Genomic DNA, 22,279 nt, shown 5'->3' on the forward strand with positions numbered 1-22,279 from the left:
ATAGTTTCAGAGTGCCCAGAGTGATGAAAATACAAAGGACTCAATCGGAACAAGAAAGTTGCTCTTAGAAACACAACTGGGCATTAGGCTGGAAGAGGATATGGAAGAAACTAGCATTCTCCTCACACAGTGCTTACTGTGAAGAGAGTAAAGCTAAATCTGTGCTGAGTGAACACCACTACAGTGCTTCCAGAGGAAAACAGTTCTGTCTTCAGTGTTTAAAGAGGAAAACTGTACAGCTGCTAGCTAGAGTTTGGCTTGTTTTTAATTAGGAGGAAAGCGGTCACATAGACATGTTCTGTGATAAATCGTTCTTGCATGTTAGTAAAGAATTAAACTGCTTTGAACCTGAAAAATGCAGACTACTGCTTTAAGATGGCGCCAGTGCTCTGGTAAGTTGAACAAATCACACATGTTTAATGACATATGGGAAGTGGAAAAAAGAAAAATGCTCTTATTTTAAAGATAAAAGACAGCATATATATGAACCGAAAATAGTCTGTCAAAGAGCTTTGAAGAGCATCTTCCAGGCAGTAAAGGTACTGAAAATTTGCTATTTGCCATGAACCAAACATCCTTCAATTATAACAACAAGTGACAAATACATAAAAATATGTATGTAAATTATTATCCAATACCTAAGGATGAAAAAATAATCAAGATGTGTTGGATCAGTACTGAATGAGTGGGATGAAGAATATGAATAAACACCCAGACACTGAATGCAACTTCTAGTCAGGAACTCTACGGCTCATTCTGTCCTGAGGGCAATACAGCACACAGCAGAGTTGCCACTAAAATAACTTTGCCTTCCAGAACAAAAATAAAAGCCACCAAGCCTAACATATTCACTAGTCCTTGTTTTTTTCACCTCTGTCCTCAGCATTTCATAAGCTACCAGAAGTTAATGCTGCTTTTCAGCAATCTCATTTCAATAGAAAAAAAACAGTCCCTGTTGGTAGCTGCCACCTATTTTCTTAATGAAAATGTCAATATTTTACAATCACTGTATTGTCTGTCAACACTTGTGCACTGCTTTTGTATCAGTTCAGATCATCCTCCACAAGGAAAACAAACAGTTCCTGGTCCATCCAGAATAGGCAGGAGCAGAAAAGCACACAAGTTGTCAGGGAGAATGACAAGAATGATAACACATGAATCAAAAGAATATTCTAGTGCTTAATCAACAGGTTTTCTAAGAAACTGAAAACTTCCAAATGTTTAAATAAAAAGTATGCCACAGCATCTTTGTCTCTGATTAGAACTGCTTGTCTACTTTGAAAGTGGCACATCAAAACAGATAGAAATTAATGCTTTCATGTTACATTACGTAAAATAGTTGTTATGCTCTTCCTCTCAAAATAAATCTATTTGAAATGAGGACAGGCTTTGAACTTACTATGTTGTAATTTCTCTCTAAAATATTCAAAAATGTAAAAATCTTACCTTGGAGAGAACTGTCAGCCATCTAAGCTGGGGAAATTCTTAGTTTTAAGTACTTGCAAGCTGAGACACTGGTGCTCACCAAGTCTAACCTCTACTATGATTTTGCTAAGACTAAGATTATTACATCCTTTTAGTGTTTAGAAAAATTGAGATAACTATCACTTTTGCTTTAACAAATTAACTTTTAAATATAAAAATTTTTTCCTTACCATTAAATGTTACAGTGGATTTAGTCGAGCAATTTCAAAAACCTTCTCTGTATATTGTCATTTAAATTTCTACTAAATTCTGAGCATGAAACAGTCAAAAGTGTAACTATTAACTCCTCTACATAGCATCACATAAATATGCTGAATCATTTTGCATCATCAAACAGTAAAAATATGAAGCGTATGGAATAAACTCAATATTTAAATAAACATGTATTGATAAACTATGTGACCAATCATCAAACCTTTTGAAAAGGCTCAAGTTAGCAATTATGAGTATATAATTAGCAGGAAAAACAGAATAGAAAGTAAAATTTAAGAAACAAATATTTTTGTTTCCTGCTTAGTATTTTAAAAGAGGACTAAAGTCAATAATTATACCCATTTTAAAGTCTTTCCACACGGCTAATGTTTAAAAGTATTTCCCACTATACCCATTTTCTTACTTTATCTTTTTGTATAAGTTCCCATTATATTGTACACAAACAGAAAAGTGCATGGCACCTGCATTAAAAAAACCAACCCAAAGACCCAAGCAACCACTTTTCTTCATAGCTTAATCAAAAGCCTAAAATTGTATTTGGAACAGCGGGGGGGGGGAAACTTGCTGAATTTAAGATTAGGGGTCCGTTCTATATGCTGTTCTATATCCTGAAAAGAATGCATAAAGGCATGTCCAATGATTAAAAGAATAAAATCAATACAGCTCAATTTGTCTCCTATAATCTCACACCCCCAGAATATGCCTTAGCTAATTAGAAGCAAAAGCAAAGTTTGTGATCTGAGATAGAATTGAACCATGAAACTCATAACAAATAACTTATAGCTTTGAAATAAAAGCGTTACTTCCTAAACCGGCCTATGCTGCCTTTTAACAACTACTGAGAATCATAGTCTTACATCTTTTGGACTGATGGCTTTTAGTAAGCCTTTTCAACTTGGTTAAAGAGCAGAACAAAAATCAAGAACCTCCTGTTCAATGCAGAAGATACCAAAAAAAAGAAAAAAAAAAAAAAGAATGCCCTCAAAATAATGGAAAGTCCAAAATCACAGTCTAGATTAAATAATTAAAGGGAAATTTAGATGAGAAAAATATTACTGATGGTGAAAACCTTTTTGACTTTTAATTTACTGTGGAAAATCCAGGATTTGTCATAAGACATATTACAAAAAAAAAAAAAAAAAAGACATTCCTCCCATTTAATGTACTGGCCATCCTGCTCTGCTCACAATCACCAAAAGCACCCAATTAAGTGTTTTATGGAAGTTTAAAAAAAAAAAAATGAAGACAAATAGAAACTGAGTTTTCTCAATAAAATAAATTCTTTTTTTAGAAGGAATTCTTATACTATTCTGATTCGATACCTTAACATTCAGACAAGGTGACGATGATTCCTGGAGATGCTACCCACTAACTTCTTGCAAGGCAAGATCTTATTCAGAATAACCTCTTTCGCACATTTTAGAGCAGTTTAGAAACATGCAGAACACTAACAAAGTAAAGCAGCAGAGTCATTTTATGACAGTTTGGAAATCAGCACCTTTACCACATTATCAGGTTTCCATTGTACTACTTAGCCTTTGTTCTGCTCCACTGGCACAAGAAGAACTTTAATTCACGGAAACATAACTGTAGCATGTAGAGTTATGCATATGCTTCTCCCATTGCAGATCTGAGTTCTAAGACATAAGTAAACCAAACTGATTTCCCACACTACAATAAACCAATACTTAAAGCTTATTTTTAAGAATTTACAAGTAGTATTATGCTAAAGACACGGATATAAAGTTGCATATCTGGGTCTCAAACAAAAGACCCAATCTTTCATTTCCTGAAGGCAGCGTATAGTTTCCTACCTCTAATATGGTAGCATTAATAGTCAAAAATGAACTCAAAAGCTAAGAACATTAAAGCTATTACCTATTTCTACACAGTTGTTAATAATGAGAAAACCATGAAATATCACTGCTAGTTCTGATTGGATTATAGCACTCTAAAACACTTAAGAGTTTGTAAATCTGTACACATTTATGTCCTACTTTAAGTACTGATAGCACAAGACAACACATTAACTTACCAGTAACTGTTCTTGGTCTTCCTTGGCATCCTTGTAAGAGGTGGATCCAGGCAACCAAGATGATAGTGGAGTTTACAAGTATCACACAACAGCAGTAGGTGTTGATCATGGTTCTTCTTGCAAATTCCACAACTTTTAATGTAGACAGCAGGAAAAAAACAAAATTACATTTGAAATCATACAGAATAAGTGACACATCCCAGCACACTCCCCAGTTCCAACAGAAATATATGGCAACTTCAATTTCAATACATCATTTAAGTGTATCATTAATTTTTAAGGAGCTCCTTAGACACAGAAAAGCATGAAAGACACCTAATACAGTTAACAATAAAATAGCTTTCAGTCTAATTATTTGAGGACTTCTAACCAGTACAGTCACTGGATACTTCAACAAAACATACCCATGGCAAATGAAACAAATACTACCTCTGCCAATCAAACATCTAAGTAGAAAATTATGCTGCTATTACCAGTCTTAGCAATCATATGCTTATTTTGATAATACAAACACCCTGAAATAGGTCTGTGCTGATATTATGTTGGGCAACATAACTCGTAAGAGATTACTTTTACTTTTTACTATTTTACTAGAATTAAAATTTAGCTATTTCAAACATATCTGGTGTTCACTGATTCCATTATATAACAGGACAGAAGTGACCGGATTTGCATGAAACAGTCAAGTAAAGCATCACTACTATTATTTGTTTATGTATACACCTAAATTGCCAGAATTGTCAGCCCACTGCCATGTGAAGATTTCTATTTCTCACAGCACTAGAATTAGCTTTTGCTCATGTAATCCATCTTCCTAATTTAGCCTGCTAGCTGGGCAAGATACTAAGATACTGCCCACTTGCTGAGGCTGGAGGCCTGGCTGCTGCTCTCTGGATAAGAATCAGACTTTGCCACTTCTTGGCTGGTGGCCAGAAAAGATGATCCAAGATGGTACATTTATTTTGCACAGTCATGATCTGGGTTCCCAGAATATGCATGTTCCACTGTCAGGCTTAATTAAAACCTAATCAGTAGCTTCACAACTTGCAGAAGAGGAGTAAAGGTGGATCAATGACAGAGTAACTAAATGGATTTTATTTTCTTGGGAATTAAGTAGATGTAGGGAAATTTAAAACACATGATATCCCAGTGCATTTGACAATCCACAAACAAAAAGGAAAAACTGATGAGTCTTATGCACCCAGCCACTCCGACTAATCCAGCAGCAGTACTGTTCACAAAACCATCAACACAGATTATTGCCTTCAAAAGACAAGATGATGAGTTAGAATTTTTCACATCGCACAAAGGACCCTCCTATTTCAGCTGTAAAGAGGTACCTTTGTCCTTACAGCACTGCTATCAAATTAGTAAAAGAACTCCAAACCTTACTTATGTGCGCTAAGGTGAAGAACTGACTACTATTCAATTTAGCCTTGAAAGGTAAGTAAAACTTATAGACAGCTCTGAAGCATTTTGTTAATCAAAACTGAAGCAATTTTCTCTTAATACTTTGGTGAAACTATAACTTATTATTTTATCTATTCAGTCAAGACTTCATTACTTGCCTATAAAGTACAGCTGGAAGTGTAGATGTCTTTTGCGCTCCTCCTTCCTTTTTACTTGGTTTCCTTTCCTTAGGAGCACGTAAAATTGCTGGTATGTTCAGTTTCTATTGGATTTGAACAAATGCAGCATAGATGAGTCTTGAGACTTTTCTTTAAGAGAACACCAATCTCAGTGCATGAAGAACAAGACTCAAATAATGAGTGGGAAATTGCTTAGCTAGCCATTTTGCAGACAAAAGCAACTACAGATGTTTATATTACAAAATCATACTGGGATAAAGTCACATTATAATCCTTTTTTCACTTCAATTAATAAAAAACACATTGAAGGATTAGCTTTTACATTTTTTCTTCAAGCTTTAAATAAAGTGATGGACAAAGATGCATTTGTCTAGGCAGCTGAAACAAGTAAAGGCAAATTCACAAAATTGACATGACTGAGGCAGTTTATTTTCTCCAACATCCCTGCTACAGTGGTGCTCGATAGGTTAATTAGAAAAATTATCTTATTGGACCAAGCCCTCCACAAAGCAGATGAGATTCTCCTCGGGTTTCTACTAATCTGCAGTACGCTAGCTTCTCAGACAGCAACCATCTATCAAAGTCATTTCTCAGCAGCCCCGTGGGTCTGCATCTGTTCAACCAACTGGAAAAAAAAGTGTCACACAAGCTGTGCAAATGAATCCTATTTAACTTTTCTTCTTTTTTTTTTTTTTTTTTTTTTTAAATTAGTAATATTTGCACCAGGAAATATCTTTCTGAATATTTACTGAAAGCCATCTTAAAAAGGAGGGAAAAAACCCCATAATCTTGATTCCTTAAAGAGATTATGTGAGAATCCTTCTTCCCAAGCAGAAAAGATAGGTGGACAAACAGAACCCATAAAAACTAGCATACCTTTAGAACTACTATTGCATAAATAAAAGGTAAACAGCACACACTCAGCAGTACCAAAGGGCGTAACAAAATTGTGACCTAATTGTATGTCTGCATTTTCACAATATTTTCTTCAATCTTTCTTAAAATTGTAATTGGAAATTATTTCAGTCTCTCTGACAGCTAAAATCATGTCCATTGCCATTTAATACCCCTGACATATCACAAATGCCAAAACATATTGAGACACTGTTTCTGTCTTTTCCCCAGTGTATCAATAAGAACAAAGATTACTGCTGGCAACAGTAGTAATCCAAATCTTCTTTTCTCCTAGATATTTATATTCATTTGACCAAAAACATTCTGCTCTGCCCAGTTAAAATGCCTCACATACATACTGCAGTTTTAAAGATTTCTATCTTGTAAGAGCCCTAAAGAGTTACCATATCATTCGAAGCCTACAGTAACTAAAGACAATGTGGAGACAGAAATGGTAGGATTAGCTCATGCTTCATGTTATGGTTCATCACAAATGACAGGTCAATCAGTTATACCGAATGAAAGAATTTTGCAAACACATTCACTATTACAACAACAAAATTAAGCTACAGGTTCCCAGTAGGTGGTTTGCAGAAGTCTAAATATTTCAATCAGGAACCATTATCCCCAGAGTAAAGCCTGGGTCTGATCAAATCGATTTATTTGGGCATAAAAGTGACAGAACTAAAAAAAGGGCTATTCTTGGAAAACCAGGTCTGCCCATGAACTATAAAGAGGGGGGAAAAAACCCAACCAACCTGTCCAATGATTCTACCCAGCAGAGCCCAAATGCTTTGCCCTTCATTTCGCAGTTTTCCGTTCATATTTTGTAGCTCTTCCAAGGACTCACACAGCTGAAAAGTTAAAAGGGGGGGGGGGGGGGAATCAACAGGAATAAAAATCCATTAAGAGTTAAGAAAATTATTCGACCTCTTACCTATCTAGGGTGCATTACGTTATTGTGAGATTAAAAAACAATGGAGCTCATATCAATATAGATGAGACCAGTGCAATCATTCAGCAATTCAATGGAACTAAGATGAAAAACTGGGCAGCCACCTGTTTTATAAAGGTGTGAAGCAATTGAGCATGAAAACAAGGTTTCATGAAGTCAGTTAGTAAAACTAAAAAACAGCAACATCTTCTATGTGTTGTCCATACTATTTAAGTGATGAGACTGTAACAAGTAACCACTTAAATGAATTCAAGCTTTGTATTGCATTAATAAAAAAACATTAACTCACTCTCATAGAAAGATGTGTAATTTATTAAAGGATGAAAAAGTGGATTTTTTTTTCTTCTGGAAGTAACTGTTCATTACTGCACAGCATATACAACCTATTAAGCTGGTTAAAAACCCCATGAACAATCTCCTTCCTCTCTATCATCTTTGGGCAGTTCACAAGGACATGCTGCTTCATTTCCATATTTTCTCATTTAAAAACACACATCCAACACTTTAAGAATTAAGAACACCACTATTTTTTGATATCATTAACCATCACTTGATAGATGACTTCAGCAAGAATTATAGCATGTCGTCTGTCACAAAAGATACAGTATTTCTATATTCCATTTGAAAATATTTAAAGATTAAAAGAGACAACAGTCTAGTAAAAATGCAATTATTTCTATATTCAATTTAAAATATTTAAAAATTAAAATAAAGAAACAATTATTTAGTAAAAATGCAATTAAAACACAGTATGTTTTTCTAACCATGATGATGAACTAATAAAAAAGTCTATTAGCAGCATTTTGTGGGAACAATGCCATGATTGATGGCAGTTCCTATACTCAAACAAATCCACTCAGAGGACACTATGAACATGCAAATACTGATTATTTCAGCCTGAAAAATTAGCCAAGTCATTAAATCGAGGATGAACACAATTAGAGTTGGAGTTGACATAAATAAACAAACAACACTGTGCCAATCCTAGATTGCCAATTATCAGGTAGGGTTCCAAGCAGAGAACCAAGCAGGTTCAAAAAGAACGTAGAACCACACCCATGCAAAGCAGTACTGAGAGAGAGGGGAGGCAGGATAGGAGTCAAACTGTCATCTCAAAGTCTCAAATGAAAAGCATACAGAGAATGAAAAAAGACAACACAGTTCACTCATGAGAGGGACCTGTCTGTCTATGTGCAATTTATTACTGGAGCTCTCAGTGCAGTCAGCTAAATAACTGCACCCAGCACAGTATTTTACAAGTTGATTCTGCTTGCATGAGGAGGGTCAGACCAGAAAGTATTTTTACAAGAAAAAAATGTATTTTTAAATACTACATTTACAGAAAGAATGGTTTGCTTCTTTCTTTCCAAGTTATTTTGTTTGGAAAGCAAAATGCTATCAAAGTTAATAGCAGCAATACTAAAACAATACAACAGTTTATTATCCTCTTTTTCTTCACCTTATTATATTCCACATGAAGCTTTTCTTGCTCGTTTTCTAATTTATCCTTGATATTCTTCTGCTCAGCCATATTCTCCTGGATTTGAATCATGCGCATATTTCTCTCTAGTTAAAAGAAAATTGCATTATTTCCTATCCTTGGCTCTATTTTCAAGTTTTATGCACTGAAAAGAGTGAAGCAATGAAAAGCATAAAACTAACGACACAAAAACACAGAACTGTAGCCGACAGGTTTATTGCACAGAGTCGAATGAACAGTCATAACATTTACTTTCTGCTGTGTAACTAGTATATTTAAATAGTGAGCTTTGATCAATCCCTGTCCTAAAGATAAAAATCGAGCTATTTCACACAGAAAAGCTAAGCTTCCACTCCCTGCTTCGCAAAGACGCTGCCTCCTGTTTATACTTCAAAATTTCTTTTCTGAAATGTCCATTTAAAAAAATCCCTAACTTTCTGTGTAAATACGGATACCAAGCAATAACACATCTGATCTAACATTAAATCATAATTCATATTTATCTATTAAAAACAGGAAAAACAAGTAAAATAAAATTTAAAAACAATGAATCAGTACACTGCAGATACAGCAAAGCGGTAATTCTTCAAGGAGGAAAGTATGCAATTTTCATTCTTACCAAGGTAATAATTAACAAAATCAGCAGTGAGAGCTGGTTGTTTATGTTTTCTTCTTCCATCCACACTGGAACTAGTATCTGAAGTATCCACTGGAAAAATATCTGTGCTAATTCCCATTAGCTCAGCTTTGCGCATAAGCTTACGTATGGCAGAAGCACTGCTAGTAAGAGGTCGTGGCAGCTTCTCCCTGGGAACCCAGGCCTGAGGCCTTGTGGTGCGTGCCAGCTCTGCCTTGGCACGATACTGCTGCAGCCTGGCATTGATTCGAGCCTGCAATAAAGAATTCCATCATTAAAATATAAAGGAACACTTCAAAACTTTGAGTTTTATCATTTTTGGAACACGTCTGTAATTTACTGGCATTTTAAAAGCCACATGATGTTATTTTCACTCTACAACTCAAGAAACTGCTACTGATTCAGACATTTGATCTTACTGCAAAACATATACACAAACATCATCATTTCTCTAGGTTTTGGAGGTATTCACAGGTTTCTTGATTTCCCCAACAACAACAGTAATGCATACAGTTGCTGGCTTTCAGACAATCCCTTCTAATAACAATTTGTAGGGACTCTGAAAACTCATGACTGGGAAAGCCTTGGCTGGCTTATCAAAAATACATTTAGATACACTTTAAATTGGTATCAATATGAGCAGTAAAAGTGGATGAATAGCACATCTTCCATATTTGACATCCTTCTGCCAGAACTCCTTTCTCAATGCCACATCTCCTAAATGTTAGAAAAGCTCATTATAATGCTCCAAAATCACAACCCAAACAGAAGTGAAGTAGGTAAGAGAAGCTCACAGTATATATTGTTGATGACATCTGTATATTTGTGGCCATCTGGGGAGATCAACCCCAGAAGATCAAGTTGTTACTGACAGTTGGAAAACACTGTCTTGTGGGAATGCGATGCCGTGGCAATTCTAGCAGAAAATGACATCAACATACAAACCTTCAGAGGCAAAACCCCAGCTGACTATCAGTTAGAAGTTGTTTACTTGCCTGCAGAAAGAAGAAACTAAACTAATCCAACTGCCCCACCATATGGTACGAGATACTCCTGAGACAAAAGCAAAAAAGTGTGCATAGACATACACACTACAGTTAAGGAACATCCCTGATGACAAACAGCATCGCTGAAGGTAACATTACAGACAGTTTAACACACAATACCTTACTGCATCTTGGACATAAATCACAAACAAACATGTCAAATGTGGCTTGCAGGCCAGCTCTAACCCCAAGGGGTTTTTTGCTGGACACACTGCAGCAAGGAACAGATCCACTGAAAGTCACCACCTTGCCTTAACCGCTGCTGGAAGGACTAAGGATGGTTTACAGCTTCCTCAGCAAAAACACTTCTTCACTGATTACATGCTCAGTTCTAAAACCCTTGAGGTCATTTAATATGCTATACTATACACCCAGAGCTTTATTCCAGAAATAAATGACAGATTAAAATGACAAATGTCTAAATGGAATCCTGAACTTAAGTATATGTTTTACTCAAGGAATGTATGTTTCCTTTACTGATATAAAAAAATATTTCAATGTAAAACATCTTCCAACAATCACAACAGTCCTAGACAACTTTATATATGACATTCTTTAAAGGGATTTACCTTCTTTGAACCTTATTTAAGCCTGCAAACTTCCCTGGGAGTGAGTGTGCGTGCGAGAGCACACATGTGTGGTTTTTTAATGTTTTCATTTTTAATTAGACAAATTCCTAATTTAAAAGAGGTGGTTGATGGGATTTTAACTTCTTCATGCCAACAACACATGCTAAGGTAAGGAGTGAATTTATGCATACTTTGTGTCAACTCCCCAATCAGTCATTTCTAGTATGTTTTAAGTATACCTTACAGTTCTGCATTTCTAAAAAGACACAGACACCATTCACTCATTTCAAAAAATCCCAATACATACAAGACATGGAAACATATTTTTTAAGTATCCAATCTATTTCCATCCATGTAAACTCAGACACACCCACAATACTAAAGGAAACTCATGTAACAGCAGAGCCATCAATAGGGAAATCATGTGGTTTTACAAAACGTACACAAGTTATAAAATTCCTATCAAGATGCTAATGGCACCATGTTAAGCAACTCCACCTGCAATTTTCAGCATTTTTTCTTTCAGTTTCTAAACATTACATCCAAAAAATTAAAGATTTTTTTAAAAAAGAAACATCTTGGTTTTGGGGAGCAAAAAGGAGGAGGGGGAAATGCTGGGAACTTATCAGCACCACATAACAAATGCCTGAAAACAGAACTAATAAGCCCTGTTGGACCCAATCTGATTTTGCACCACCAGCATGTACCATTATGTTGGGAAGTATTCACGTTACTATGGTTTCTCCACTACATACATTCATTTAACATAATTGAGCGCTGAATGTATTCAGCAAGAATTATGCAACCAGTTTTTCAAGCTACACAAAGCTCAATACATACCCCATAGAAATACTTTATTCAAAATTCTTCTATGATAAAGTTTGCCCCTATTTCTTCTCACATGCATAGGTCATTTTTAATTAATATTCTCTTCTTCTATTCAAAGATCTCGGAAGAACTCAAAAGGCATGATTTTTTAAAGTAAAAAGTCTGATGATATGAAGATTTATTTTCTGGTCATTACACTATAGTTCTCCCTTCAGAAAAAAAAAAAGCTGTTACTTCTCTCCCATAACTGCCTTCCATTATTTACAGCATCTACTACACTGTGCAACAAATTAGGCAGGATTTGTTCAGATGACCTGCTTCTCTACATAGGTATTATTTTTCCAGAGAATGCAGTTCAGCCTAAGCAATCAATGCAAAGCATGCTACAAATTCCTCAGAACCAGAAAAAATAATGAAGTACACATTAAAACATATCAAAGTACACAGATTCCCTCAGAAGGATTAAATTCTATCAACAAGACATTCACTGCTTGAGCTTATGCAGTAACTAACAGTTGTACATGGATCCACCACTACAAAGGGATGCAGACTTTGCCCCCTCAGCAGCACAGACTCGGTTTCTGTCCCTACATAATTTTTTGTTTTCCTAGAAAATCTTTCCTATGAAAAGAACTCAGCAAGTCGTATTCTACTTAGGCCTACAAAAAGTGAAAAAGGATCTAATAAGAAAAAAACTTCAAGCAAACTGAACTCTTCTGCCAAGTTCAAGATAGCATTAAGAAAAAAAAAAGGGGGGGGGATTTTACGGATCTTGGATGTAGAATTATGTCTAATTTATTGTCTGGCCGTCTTATTTTGTTAAGAATCTTGAAGAAAATGTTAAACCAACTGTGAATTACAATGAAAATGTAATAACTAACTTTTTGCCACAAAACCAAACAAAGATTCTTCAACTCATACATGCATAGGTATCCCTGTTTGGTAATTAGTTTATTGAGAATTGTTCTTAAAGACCAAAACCTACAAATAGTTCACTACCTTGTTAAATGGCCATGCACTATCAATATATTTCACATTTCATTTCCTACTATAATAACAATTTCCCATATTTTTCATTTCTTTCTTGTTTAACATGGAAGATTAATGCAGTCAGATTTATGTCGTGAATACAATACCTGAGCTTCTGGTGAGAGCTGTTTTTCTCTTTCCTGCAAGGACATTTTACAGTAAGACTGTAATGCCAAGTAGTTCTTTCGTTTCCATTTTCTGTCTAACCTGTCCGCATGCTGTTTACAATAAGCAAAAAAAGGGTCAGCTATGTCCTGTTTCAGAGAAAACAAAGGGGAAGGAACGAAAATAAAGTAAGACACACAAGGCCAAAAAGGCTCTGAACAGCAGAAACATTCTGGTAATCAGTTCACACATTCATGCTTTTAAAAACAACTAATATGTATGTGTCTACATCAATTTTGTCATGTTGGATGTAATTTACCATATAAAGCATTTTTCCATTGTTTTCATTGTTTGACCCTAAAAGTTAAATGTATTAATTATTGAAGTCTCTAGCGTTCAATCTCTATTTTCTAGTTCCTAGAAGAAATTAGTAAGGCTTGTTTGGATAGGGCTTTGGGCAACCTGGTCTAGTGAGAATCCCGGCTCATGGCAGGGGGGTTGGAGCTAGATGATCTTTGAGGTTCCTTTCAGCCCAAACCAGTCTGTGATCTGTGATCATCATTTAACACATCTATTGTCAACTTCATGTTGCTTCACTGAGTGACCTTCTGCATTATATCCTACAAGGGATTAACAACTCTAATTAATACAAAATGTAATATATTTTTTCCACAAATGATTTTCCAAAGGGTTTTGGTGGCTATACACCAACATGACTTATCGTATTTCATAATATTTTTTTCTCTATTTTTCACTCTTTGCTCCATCAGATCTTCACATTATCATGGCCATAAATTTAGAGCAACTTACAGCACTTGCAAACCTTGAAAGCAACATTATATATAATAAGGGAGACATCAATGAGGTAATTATCTTATTTTTCATCAATCTCACAGAAGTATTCTTTAAGAATCATGGAGTGGTCTGCTTTTTTCAGAAACAAAATTGTTGGTGCCTATAGTGTAAATAATGTTTGTTTGTGAGTTACCTGCAGTACTTCCTTAAAGCAATATGAAGTTAGTTATGTAGCTATGAACATGAAAGGCCTAATCAAAATTATACATATCAGGATGAAATTTGGCAACCTACTTATACCATAGGAATTAATTGAGAAGTAGGAGCTTCAAATCTCAATTGCTTTAGTCATATTACAGTAAGAAAACTGGTAAGGACAGATATTTAAAAGTTATCACTAGGTTATAAACATTTGCTTTTAATTCTGACTCCAAGTCTAATGTTACCACAAGGAAAGTCATAGGTCTGTACTGCAATTTGAAGAAAATACTGGGAAACATGCATGAAAAAATGGCATTAGAAATGTAGTTCATTTCTTAACACAGTCCTATTTGGTAAGAAACAGATTGCAAACAGGTAGATAAGTATGTCATCCTACGTGAAGTTCAAGAATCAGAAATAAAATTCACGTCTGCCTTGACCTATAGTCTATTAAGCCAACTTCTGTGTTAACCTTCTCTACCCCTTTTTCCAGACCATTTCAAAAGGTTGGACAATTTGGTGAACAAAAAGCCCTCCCTTGGACAGTCTCTTTACTCAGCCTATGACTTGCTACCAGTTTACAAAAACTTTGCTCAGGGTTAGTGAGCACAAAATGCACAATTTAAGGTTGTCTTCACAGGCGTTCAATTTAACTCTTCTATTCTATCCTTTCCATAGCTACCTCTTCTGCTGCAGCTTCTGAGAGAAGGCCTTCCTTCTGAGCACAGGTCACATGGAAATAAGCTCTGCACATCCCAGCATCACAACTAATGCACACACCAGTTCTGGCAAAACGAGGATCTTCGCAAAAACTGCATTCCTTTATAAAGAGAGGAAACGACACATTAAGAACTTCAGGAGTGTTTTGTCTCATATTTGATAATTTACATCTTGTATTAAAAAACAAATAGACATGTATTTCTTAATCTCTCCCATGCCAAATATAGAGCAAAGAAAATCTCTCAATGCAGAAAGTGAAACAATACCAGAAAGGAATAGAAAAGTAGACTCAGATTGAAATATTTCAAAACACTGCAGACACTATCTCAAAAAGAGCACCCTTTCGGTGTGCAACAGCAACATGCCGTAGGTAAGAAATTAAGTGAAAAAGAACATTCTTCTGGTTTTTCAGGTGCAAATTTAGCTAAATAAGATGTAATTTTAATATTTGATATAACAAACTGTGTTTACAGCTCTGTGAGAGTATAGAGTCCTCATCTGTGCAGTTCAATTTCACCTTAGACACCGTAATAAAATACACCCAAAATCTTAGCCCTGCTCCTCTACATCCCTCATATTAATTAAAAAAAAATAAAATTAAAAATGCATGGTTCTTCACAACAAAGTTCATAGGGCTCCGAAAGCTTGCTCCAACTGTAGTAGAAACATTTGTAAACAATGCCAAATACCTCAGCAGGCCCATGCTAGGCAAGCTCCTGATACAAGCATACTGCGCATGGGCAATCCAAAGTGTTTTAATTTATTTTATATGTGTATTTTAAAATAGTGTACTGTATTTTTTCCTTTTAGTATTCAACTTCACAAATGGGACATTCCAGGAAATGAAACTACTCAGACATGGAGCATTAACGTGGCAGAAATACAAGTACCTTCCCTCACATTAGCCTGAGAGATATGGCTTCTCCCACCAGCTACAGAAACTGTATTTAGCAAATTACTGAGCGCTGTCCTCCGCCCTACATGATGATTTTCTGTACCATTTGTACACGATCAATTTTGATCTGGATTAAAAACACTGACATTAAAACCATTCTAGTTTTACAGCTGTTTTTCTGTTCAAGTTGAGGGCCCGACATTGTGGTGGTTTGTGGTGGTTTGTTTTTTTTAAATACTGCCTCGCAAGGCCCTTTCTGTACACATTCTATCTTATAATTACATAGGCCCTAAAGCAATTCTCACTGAATGTACATCTGTTGCTTTCTTAATCAACCTAACTTTCCAGTTCTCCATTGCATATCACATAAATCCTCTTCATTTTCCATTCGCATTTTGGCACTTTGCCACCAACTGACTTAAAAATAAACTAACTGACACCTGTGTAAAAAATAAGGGAAATTAGGATACAAACATTAACAGAAACTAGAAAGAACTGTGATAAGGAAAACAAAGAAAAAGGGAGGGAACAGCAGCAGTATAACAACCACAAACAAACTGCTGTAGTCACATGCTCTGACTTGGCTGGCTCTGTGTGGAGCTCTGTGTGGAGCCAGGAGTTGGACATGATGATCCTAATGGGTCCCTTCCAACTCAGGATATTCTACGATTTTATATAAAAAACTGGAAAATAAAGCTACTCATTGGCATTACATCCTTTCTAAACTTACCTTTGCACCGTACTTTGAATAATTCATTTCTGTGAGCGTTACCGGCCGCAGTTTGTCAATATCTCCAAATGCCACCCCTGGAACATAGAGGGCACAAACAATATGGACCCACCTAAAACAGGAGATAAAATTAGTTTGCTGTTATCAACATTTGGTTACTGTATTATACTCACCATTTGCAGATTTCGAAGTGGATCATAAATGTTACAGATACTAGAAGAAATATTTTTGAGAGAAAGTGCGTTAGAAATAGGGAGTGAACGCGTATGTGGATCTAAGCAACTCACACATCAAACCATACAGCAAAGCTTTTCTAAGCCACTGGGACTGCTTGGCCTGTCTGGATCAAGGGCTGGGTTACCATCATGTTTTCGTTCAGATGGCTCTTACGTGGGGCTCCACACTTTTTATGCAACATGGAATGTATAATGAAGATTTTGGTATTACTTCAAAAGCTAAAGCAGACAGGTACTTTCATGATGGGGTGGGAAGAGGAGGAACAAATTATACAGGCTGTCACAGCAACACTGAGCTCTTGGCCTATAGCCATGACGTACCTACAATACTGCTACAGTTACACCGGTTGGGATCACCAAAACTAATTGGCCTTAAGCAACACAGACAGGATCTGCACTCAGTTATAAACATACCTGAGTCATATTACAGAAATGCCTAGCTGAAGCTCAGATGAACTGACTGTTACCCAGCTGTACTCTTCTTCACCACCCATAAACAAACTGGAGGGTAATAAGACTAAAGCTTCAGCCCTGCGAGGCATAAAATGAGACAGCAAGAAACTGAACCTCCAAGTCTAGTAATTAAATGCAACACAACGGTAAAGGCTTCAGCATCAAATTTGCCTTCATAACCTCCTCAAACTCTTGATTACCAAAAGACAGCCTTACAGCAGAAGACATTTTCTTCTTTGGTAATAAACACTTTCTAAAAGATCCAACTCTTACGGTCACAAACCATCAGTTAGTGACAAAATCTGTTCTACACAGCATGCACAACTCAAATCAACTAAGACAGACTAAAAAACAAAGTGCTTTTCTCCAAAACAACCAGTTTCTATCAAAACTCCAGAAACTACTTGCCACTCCTTGCTAACTCACTAGGTAGGAGCAAACTGTCATAGACAGAAGGTCAAGATTGCTACTCTTTGTTAAAACACTGAAGAAAACAGCCTTACAATTACAGAGGTGTGTAGCTACCACTTGCAACCTACAAGCTCCCAGTTGACATGGGATACAGCTAGGGACTTCAGACATAACTGAGCTGAAATACCCTGTGTTTGAACCTTAGCAAGTACATTAATTCAGTACTTTATGTCTTCCCAGTCATTAACATTTAACAGTAAATATATCACTACTGAAGACTAAAACTTCTGTTTTCATAGGCAGTCCTCTACTCCCTGGTATTCAAGACGACTCATGATGATGCCAGAACCACTTTTTTCCCTGGCTTTTTCATTACCCACATAAATACCAGGGGTTCAGCACAGACCTACTTAAATTTCCATCAATGCTGCTGTGCTCTTTTTTTCCAGTCTTCTACCACTGTTTAGCCTATCTCCATCCTCTTTGCTTTGTGTGCCAATAAAAAAAAAATTCAACTGGAAACAGAGTAATGAGATCCTTGTTTTAGCTGCACTTATGCAGGATGTTTATTAACCTGTTATTAACTGACTGTCTACAGATAAGAGAAGTAATAAAGCTGGTGGTTATACTGATCAAGAGCTACAAGTAGGCCATCCTTCCCGAATCAGCATTTAATAAAATTATTAAGGATAAAGATTCTAGATAAACAATTATTAATTTTCATGTTAACTTCAGGTGACATATACCCAAGCAGAAATTCCAAAACAGCAAGATATTAAAGGTAGCAAGCTCAAAAATATACATTTAACTCTTTACAAAACAAAAATCTTGCAATGTACAAAAATGGTGGACAGACTCTTTACATGGCATTTCCAAAAAAAAAAAAAATAGTCCATGATAATAACTGGATAGCAGAAAAATCCCAGAAACAGAAAGAAACTACTTAAAAGGCTATTAATTCACTTTATAAGAAAACTCTCAGTAAATTCAACATAAGTCACAGCACTGACTGATCCGGATCTGACCACTCTTTTTACCTATGTATTTGTAAACGAGTTTTTACTCTATTGTTAAATCACTCAGGTCTGAGATGCTAAATGGTAAATTCCCTTAAAACATGACAATTTAAAGAGAAGAATGTCTATCAAAATACACATTTAAGTGCAACAACAGCACTTCTCTGTCTTTATAGATTTGACTAGGGTTCTCCACATCCATAAAACAGTTTGGTCACAGCACTATTCACTACTCAAAGAAAATCTCAAGTTTAAAGATGTATTACAACCTTGTCTTTAAATAGTATGGTGCAAATATGACAGCATGCCAACTGCCACAGAACAAGCTGAGATACTCAAGCGATCTGCCAAACTTCTGGCTGCTCAGATAGGGAGTAAAGCTCATCACTGTTTTTGTTACAGGACAAACACTCCAGCATGCCAGCACAAACCTCTAACTTAACACAATGCTACAAGCAAAAATAGGATTCCTGTCCTTATACAAAAAGTCCATCTTCTGTTTGCCTCCCCAAAAAGGCAATGGAGGCTCAAGGTATTTGTTCAGCAGAGCTATGGAGCACCTGGTACCATCTCTGTCATTCCACACTGTATCCAGAACTGGCAGTAGTTTGGCCTAAATCACTATCATACCTTTAGGAAATAATGTCCTACAGAAAAGCATGTGTGTGTGCATAAATGTGTGTTTTGGTAAATATTACACATTTGCTAAAATAATTACTTCATTTAAATAAGCATACTCTACTTGTTTTAAAAAGGAATCTAAATATTATTTTTAAAAAGCAAAATACCACATGCAGAATGAAACCCATAACCTTGAGATACAGGGACCACTTGTTTGCAAATAAAAACCATCTGAATTCTGTAGGGCTTCTTTTCCATATCCTTCCGTCAATTTAAGATATGTTATATGGAACAAATCTGTATAAACAGAAGTTGCACATCTCCCCAATTACTATTCTTAATAAAAATCCAAGGGTCTGGTTGGAGATTTCTGATAGCAAGTTTTAATAGAGATTCCTAAATGTACCCTCCAAAGTTCAATATAAAGATACACATCTTCTACAAGCAGCTGCTTCTCAATTTAATTTGCACAGTTTTTTCATGCTCCACTGGTGTATTAAATGCTGCTGCACTCTGTAGGAGTTTATCTATGATAAACCCAACAGCTGGCTGCTTGCTTCACACTGACCTTCTCAAAATGTTTTAGTACATGTCACCCAAGTATTACAGTATTACAGATTTAAACTGCCATTTCAGTGTGATTGGCACACAAGTGCCTCATTTCTTTAACCACCTATACGTGAACTCAGACCTGAATCTTTAATAAAAAACGTACACAAGTCAGTCAAGTTCACAGCTGAAGCAATTTCAGCTGCTTTTAATACCAGTTCTAAATATTTTCCTGCTCATTTGTTTAGCTGCACATGTTTTAGAAGCTTGTAATTAAGACAAATTGGGTAATCAAAGAAGAATAATCTTCCTTGTTACTTTACCATCCATTTAGCTTGGAGCAACAATGACAGATGTTGATTAGGGAAGAAGAAAACTCCATACCAAAACAAGGAAAGAATTACAGACAGCATTTTGAGAAATAAAGTTCCATAAATTCACATTTATGCTTTTGAAACTGAGAGGTTAATGTGAAAAGGCTTCAGCTGAGAAATTAAGTACCTCATTATTATAACGATTCACCTTTCACACAAGAACAAAGATTTTTTTCCAACTTGACTATGAAGACAAACTGAATAGATTTGATCTTGCCTTTTTGTGTAATTTCCAACACCGATGCCTATGAAAAATTTCTTTTAAGGGGAAGAAGGCAAAATGGTGAATTAAAGGATTCTGTTACTTAGTATTCTCTCTATGCTACTATTTCAAGAGAAGAACCAAATCAGGTTGTAGTTTACCAGGAACAATGAAAAGAACGGAGAGTGCCCCAAGAGCCTACACTTTGCCTGTAGTGCCCCATTATCCTTCAGAATTCAAATTTGTAACTATGTGACAGACAGGAAGAGAGCACAAGAATTTTCAAATTGTAGGCAGTATTCGTTTCTGTAGAACAGAAGCTCTATTCATCTGGGAGAATAAACTTACTCACATTAGCAATATCACATTACTTAGCAGGTAAAAAATACAATAACAACAGTAATAAATTATGGTGTTAATGCCCACAGTCGTCAAAGCAGGCATGCGTTTCTGCACAGTGAACCAGGATTAGAGAAGACAGTTCCACAGTAACCAAAAGTGTACTACCATTTTACAAGAAGTTCAAGCAATTTTTAAAATGAATTGTCGTTTCTATTAGAGTTACATGGGAAATTACATATATAGTGCTTAAAGTGTCTTGCAGAACACAGGAATAAAAACATTGAATTAAAATTTGGCAGGTGATATTGACCTAGGAGAGATCAGAAACTGTGGATCCAAACCCCATAAGTATTTAAGAACTACAAACGGTTCTATGTGGTAAAAATTATTCGTTATAAATTCTGACTCACTTGTGCAATTTTAATTTCTTTTTTTTAATAGCACAGTATTTTCTTCTAGTTTCAATGTTTCCCCTTCCTAAGGCACCCCTTTCTAAGATGCATGTAGAAGAAATGAAGGGGGAAAAAAATTATATGCTGTATATAATCTTTAAAATGCATCTCAGCTACAAATTGAGACTGAAGCTCAATGTATATTCAGTGGAAAAAGGTAGATGCCTCCAAAGATTATTGCTAGCATCTGCATCCAGTGGTCAAAGTTCAGTGTTACTAATACCCTCGTTATCTCTTCATTCCCGACACAAACTCAAATTGTTTTTGCTATCAGGAAAAAAGACAAACTAAGGGAGAAATCCAAGGGCATGTAACGATTTAATCCACAAAACCTGAATCAATTTATGACATTTTAATATCGTATTTACTTTCCTGAAGAAAGACAACACAGCATTTCAAAAAAAGCTTTCCAAAACAGCACCCTGAGCTGTGCTATGCTTTTAATGATGGTGGGACCAGATCATTACAGTATCAGCAACAGTAAAGTCTGTATAGATCAGAAGTTTATAAAAAGTATACAGCAAACACCAAAGAATTGGGGGGAGAAAGGGGTGGGAGGAGGGGGGAGACATGGATATGCTTATGCACACATTACAAGGCAGCTGTACACTTCAGTTGTAATATATACACAAAAACTTACTAACACAGATGAGCAAGATTAAACTGTTGCTTAATTTTAATTCACTCACATTTGTGCAAGTCTAACTAGGGAACTCTTCACCATGAGCAGGAAAAAACATGAAGACCACCTCAAACCCGTCAGTGAAGAAGCAAGGACATGGTTATGTTTTGCAATTTGCTAGTACAAAAGAGGTTGTTTCTACAACACATAGATAAGTGTAAACAGTAATGTGTCTATGAGTTCATATTAAAACCCAAAAGATTTTACAGTAACACATCTTGACATTACTGAATTTTATTGTATTTAAAAGAATTTGTACTAATACTGAATATATAACTGGGTACTTTCCAACTCATCCATCATCACCAATAAAATATGTCCACAGACTTTTATATTCCTGTATCTCAAACAGATACATTCAAACAGGATTATGGAAGCTTATCTTTCTTCTGAACAGTCTTACCAAATAATTATTGCCTTCCCATGTTAACATCATCAGTGAAAAGCTTATGACAGGCCCAGCATCTGAGAACTTCAAATATAAATTGCAGGTGTGGTAACATAACTGTAAAATGGGGGGGAAAGGAAAAAATCCAACCACCACCACAAAAAAAAAAAACCAACAAAAAAACGAAACCCAAAACCCAAACAGTGAAGTAACACTAGCCATGAATCGGACATCACTGATATTCCTGCCCTGTTCCTTATTATAGAAAATTACTTATCCTTAACATCTACATCTTAATTTATTTTCCAAATATGACAGGAACGGAAGACATCACATGAGAATTAATC

At 35.8% G+C, this 22,279-nt stretch overlaps 1 protein-coding gene across 1 annotated transcript in view; it reads right to left on the reverse strand.

The window, feature by feature from the left end:
• PHF14 (PHD finger protein 14) overlaps nucleotides 1-22,279 on the reverse strand; it is a 162,991-nt gene that overhangs the window by 112,572 nt on the left and 28,140 nt on the right. Inside the window, exons 6-13 of the mRNA XM_084260183.1 lie at nucleotides 16,207-16,318; nucleotides 14,544-14,681; nucleotides 12,868-13,014; nucleotides 9,271-9,541; nucleotides 8,631-8,737; nucleotides 6,975-7,070; nucleotides 5,302-5,405; nucleotides 3,734-3,865 (exon numbers count right to left, since the gene is read on the reverse strand). Of these exons, the coding sequence (XP_084116309.1) occupies nucleotides 3,734-3,865; nucleotides 5,302-5,405; nucleotides 6,975-7,070; nucleotides 8,631-8,737; nucleotides 9,271-9,541; nucleotides 12,868-13,014; nucleotides 14,544-14,681; nucleotides 16,207-16,318 (1,107 nt within the window). The remainder of the gene's footprint in view (nucleotides 1-3,733; nucleotides 3,866-5,301; nucleotides 5,406-6,974; nucleotides 7,071-8,630; nucleotides 8,738-9,270; nucleotides 9,542-12,867; nucleotides 13,015-14,543; nucleotides 14,682-16,206; nucleotides 16,319-22,279) is intronic.

This window comes from Gallinula chloropus (genome assembly GCF_964237585.1).
Source record: "Gallinula chloropus genome assembly, chromosome: 2".
Classification (NCBI taxonomy): Eukaryota; Metazoa; Chordata; class Aves; order Gruiformes; family Rallidae; genus Gallinula; species Gallinula chloropus.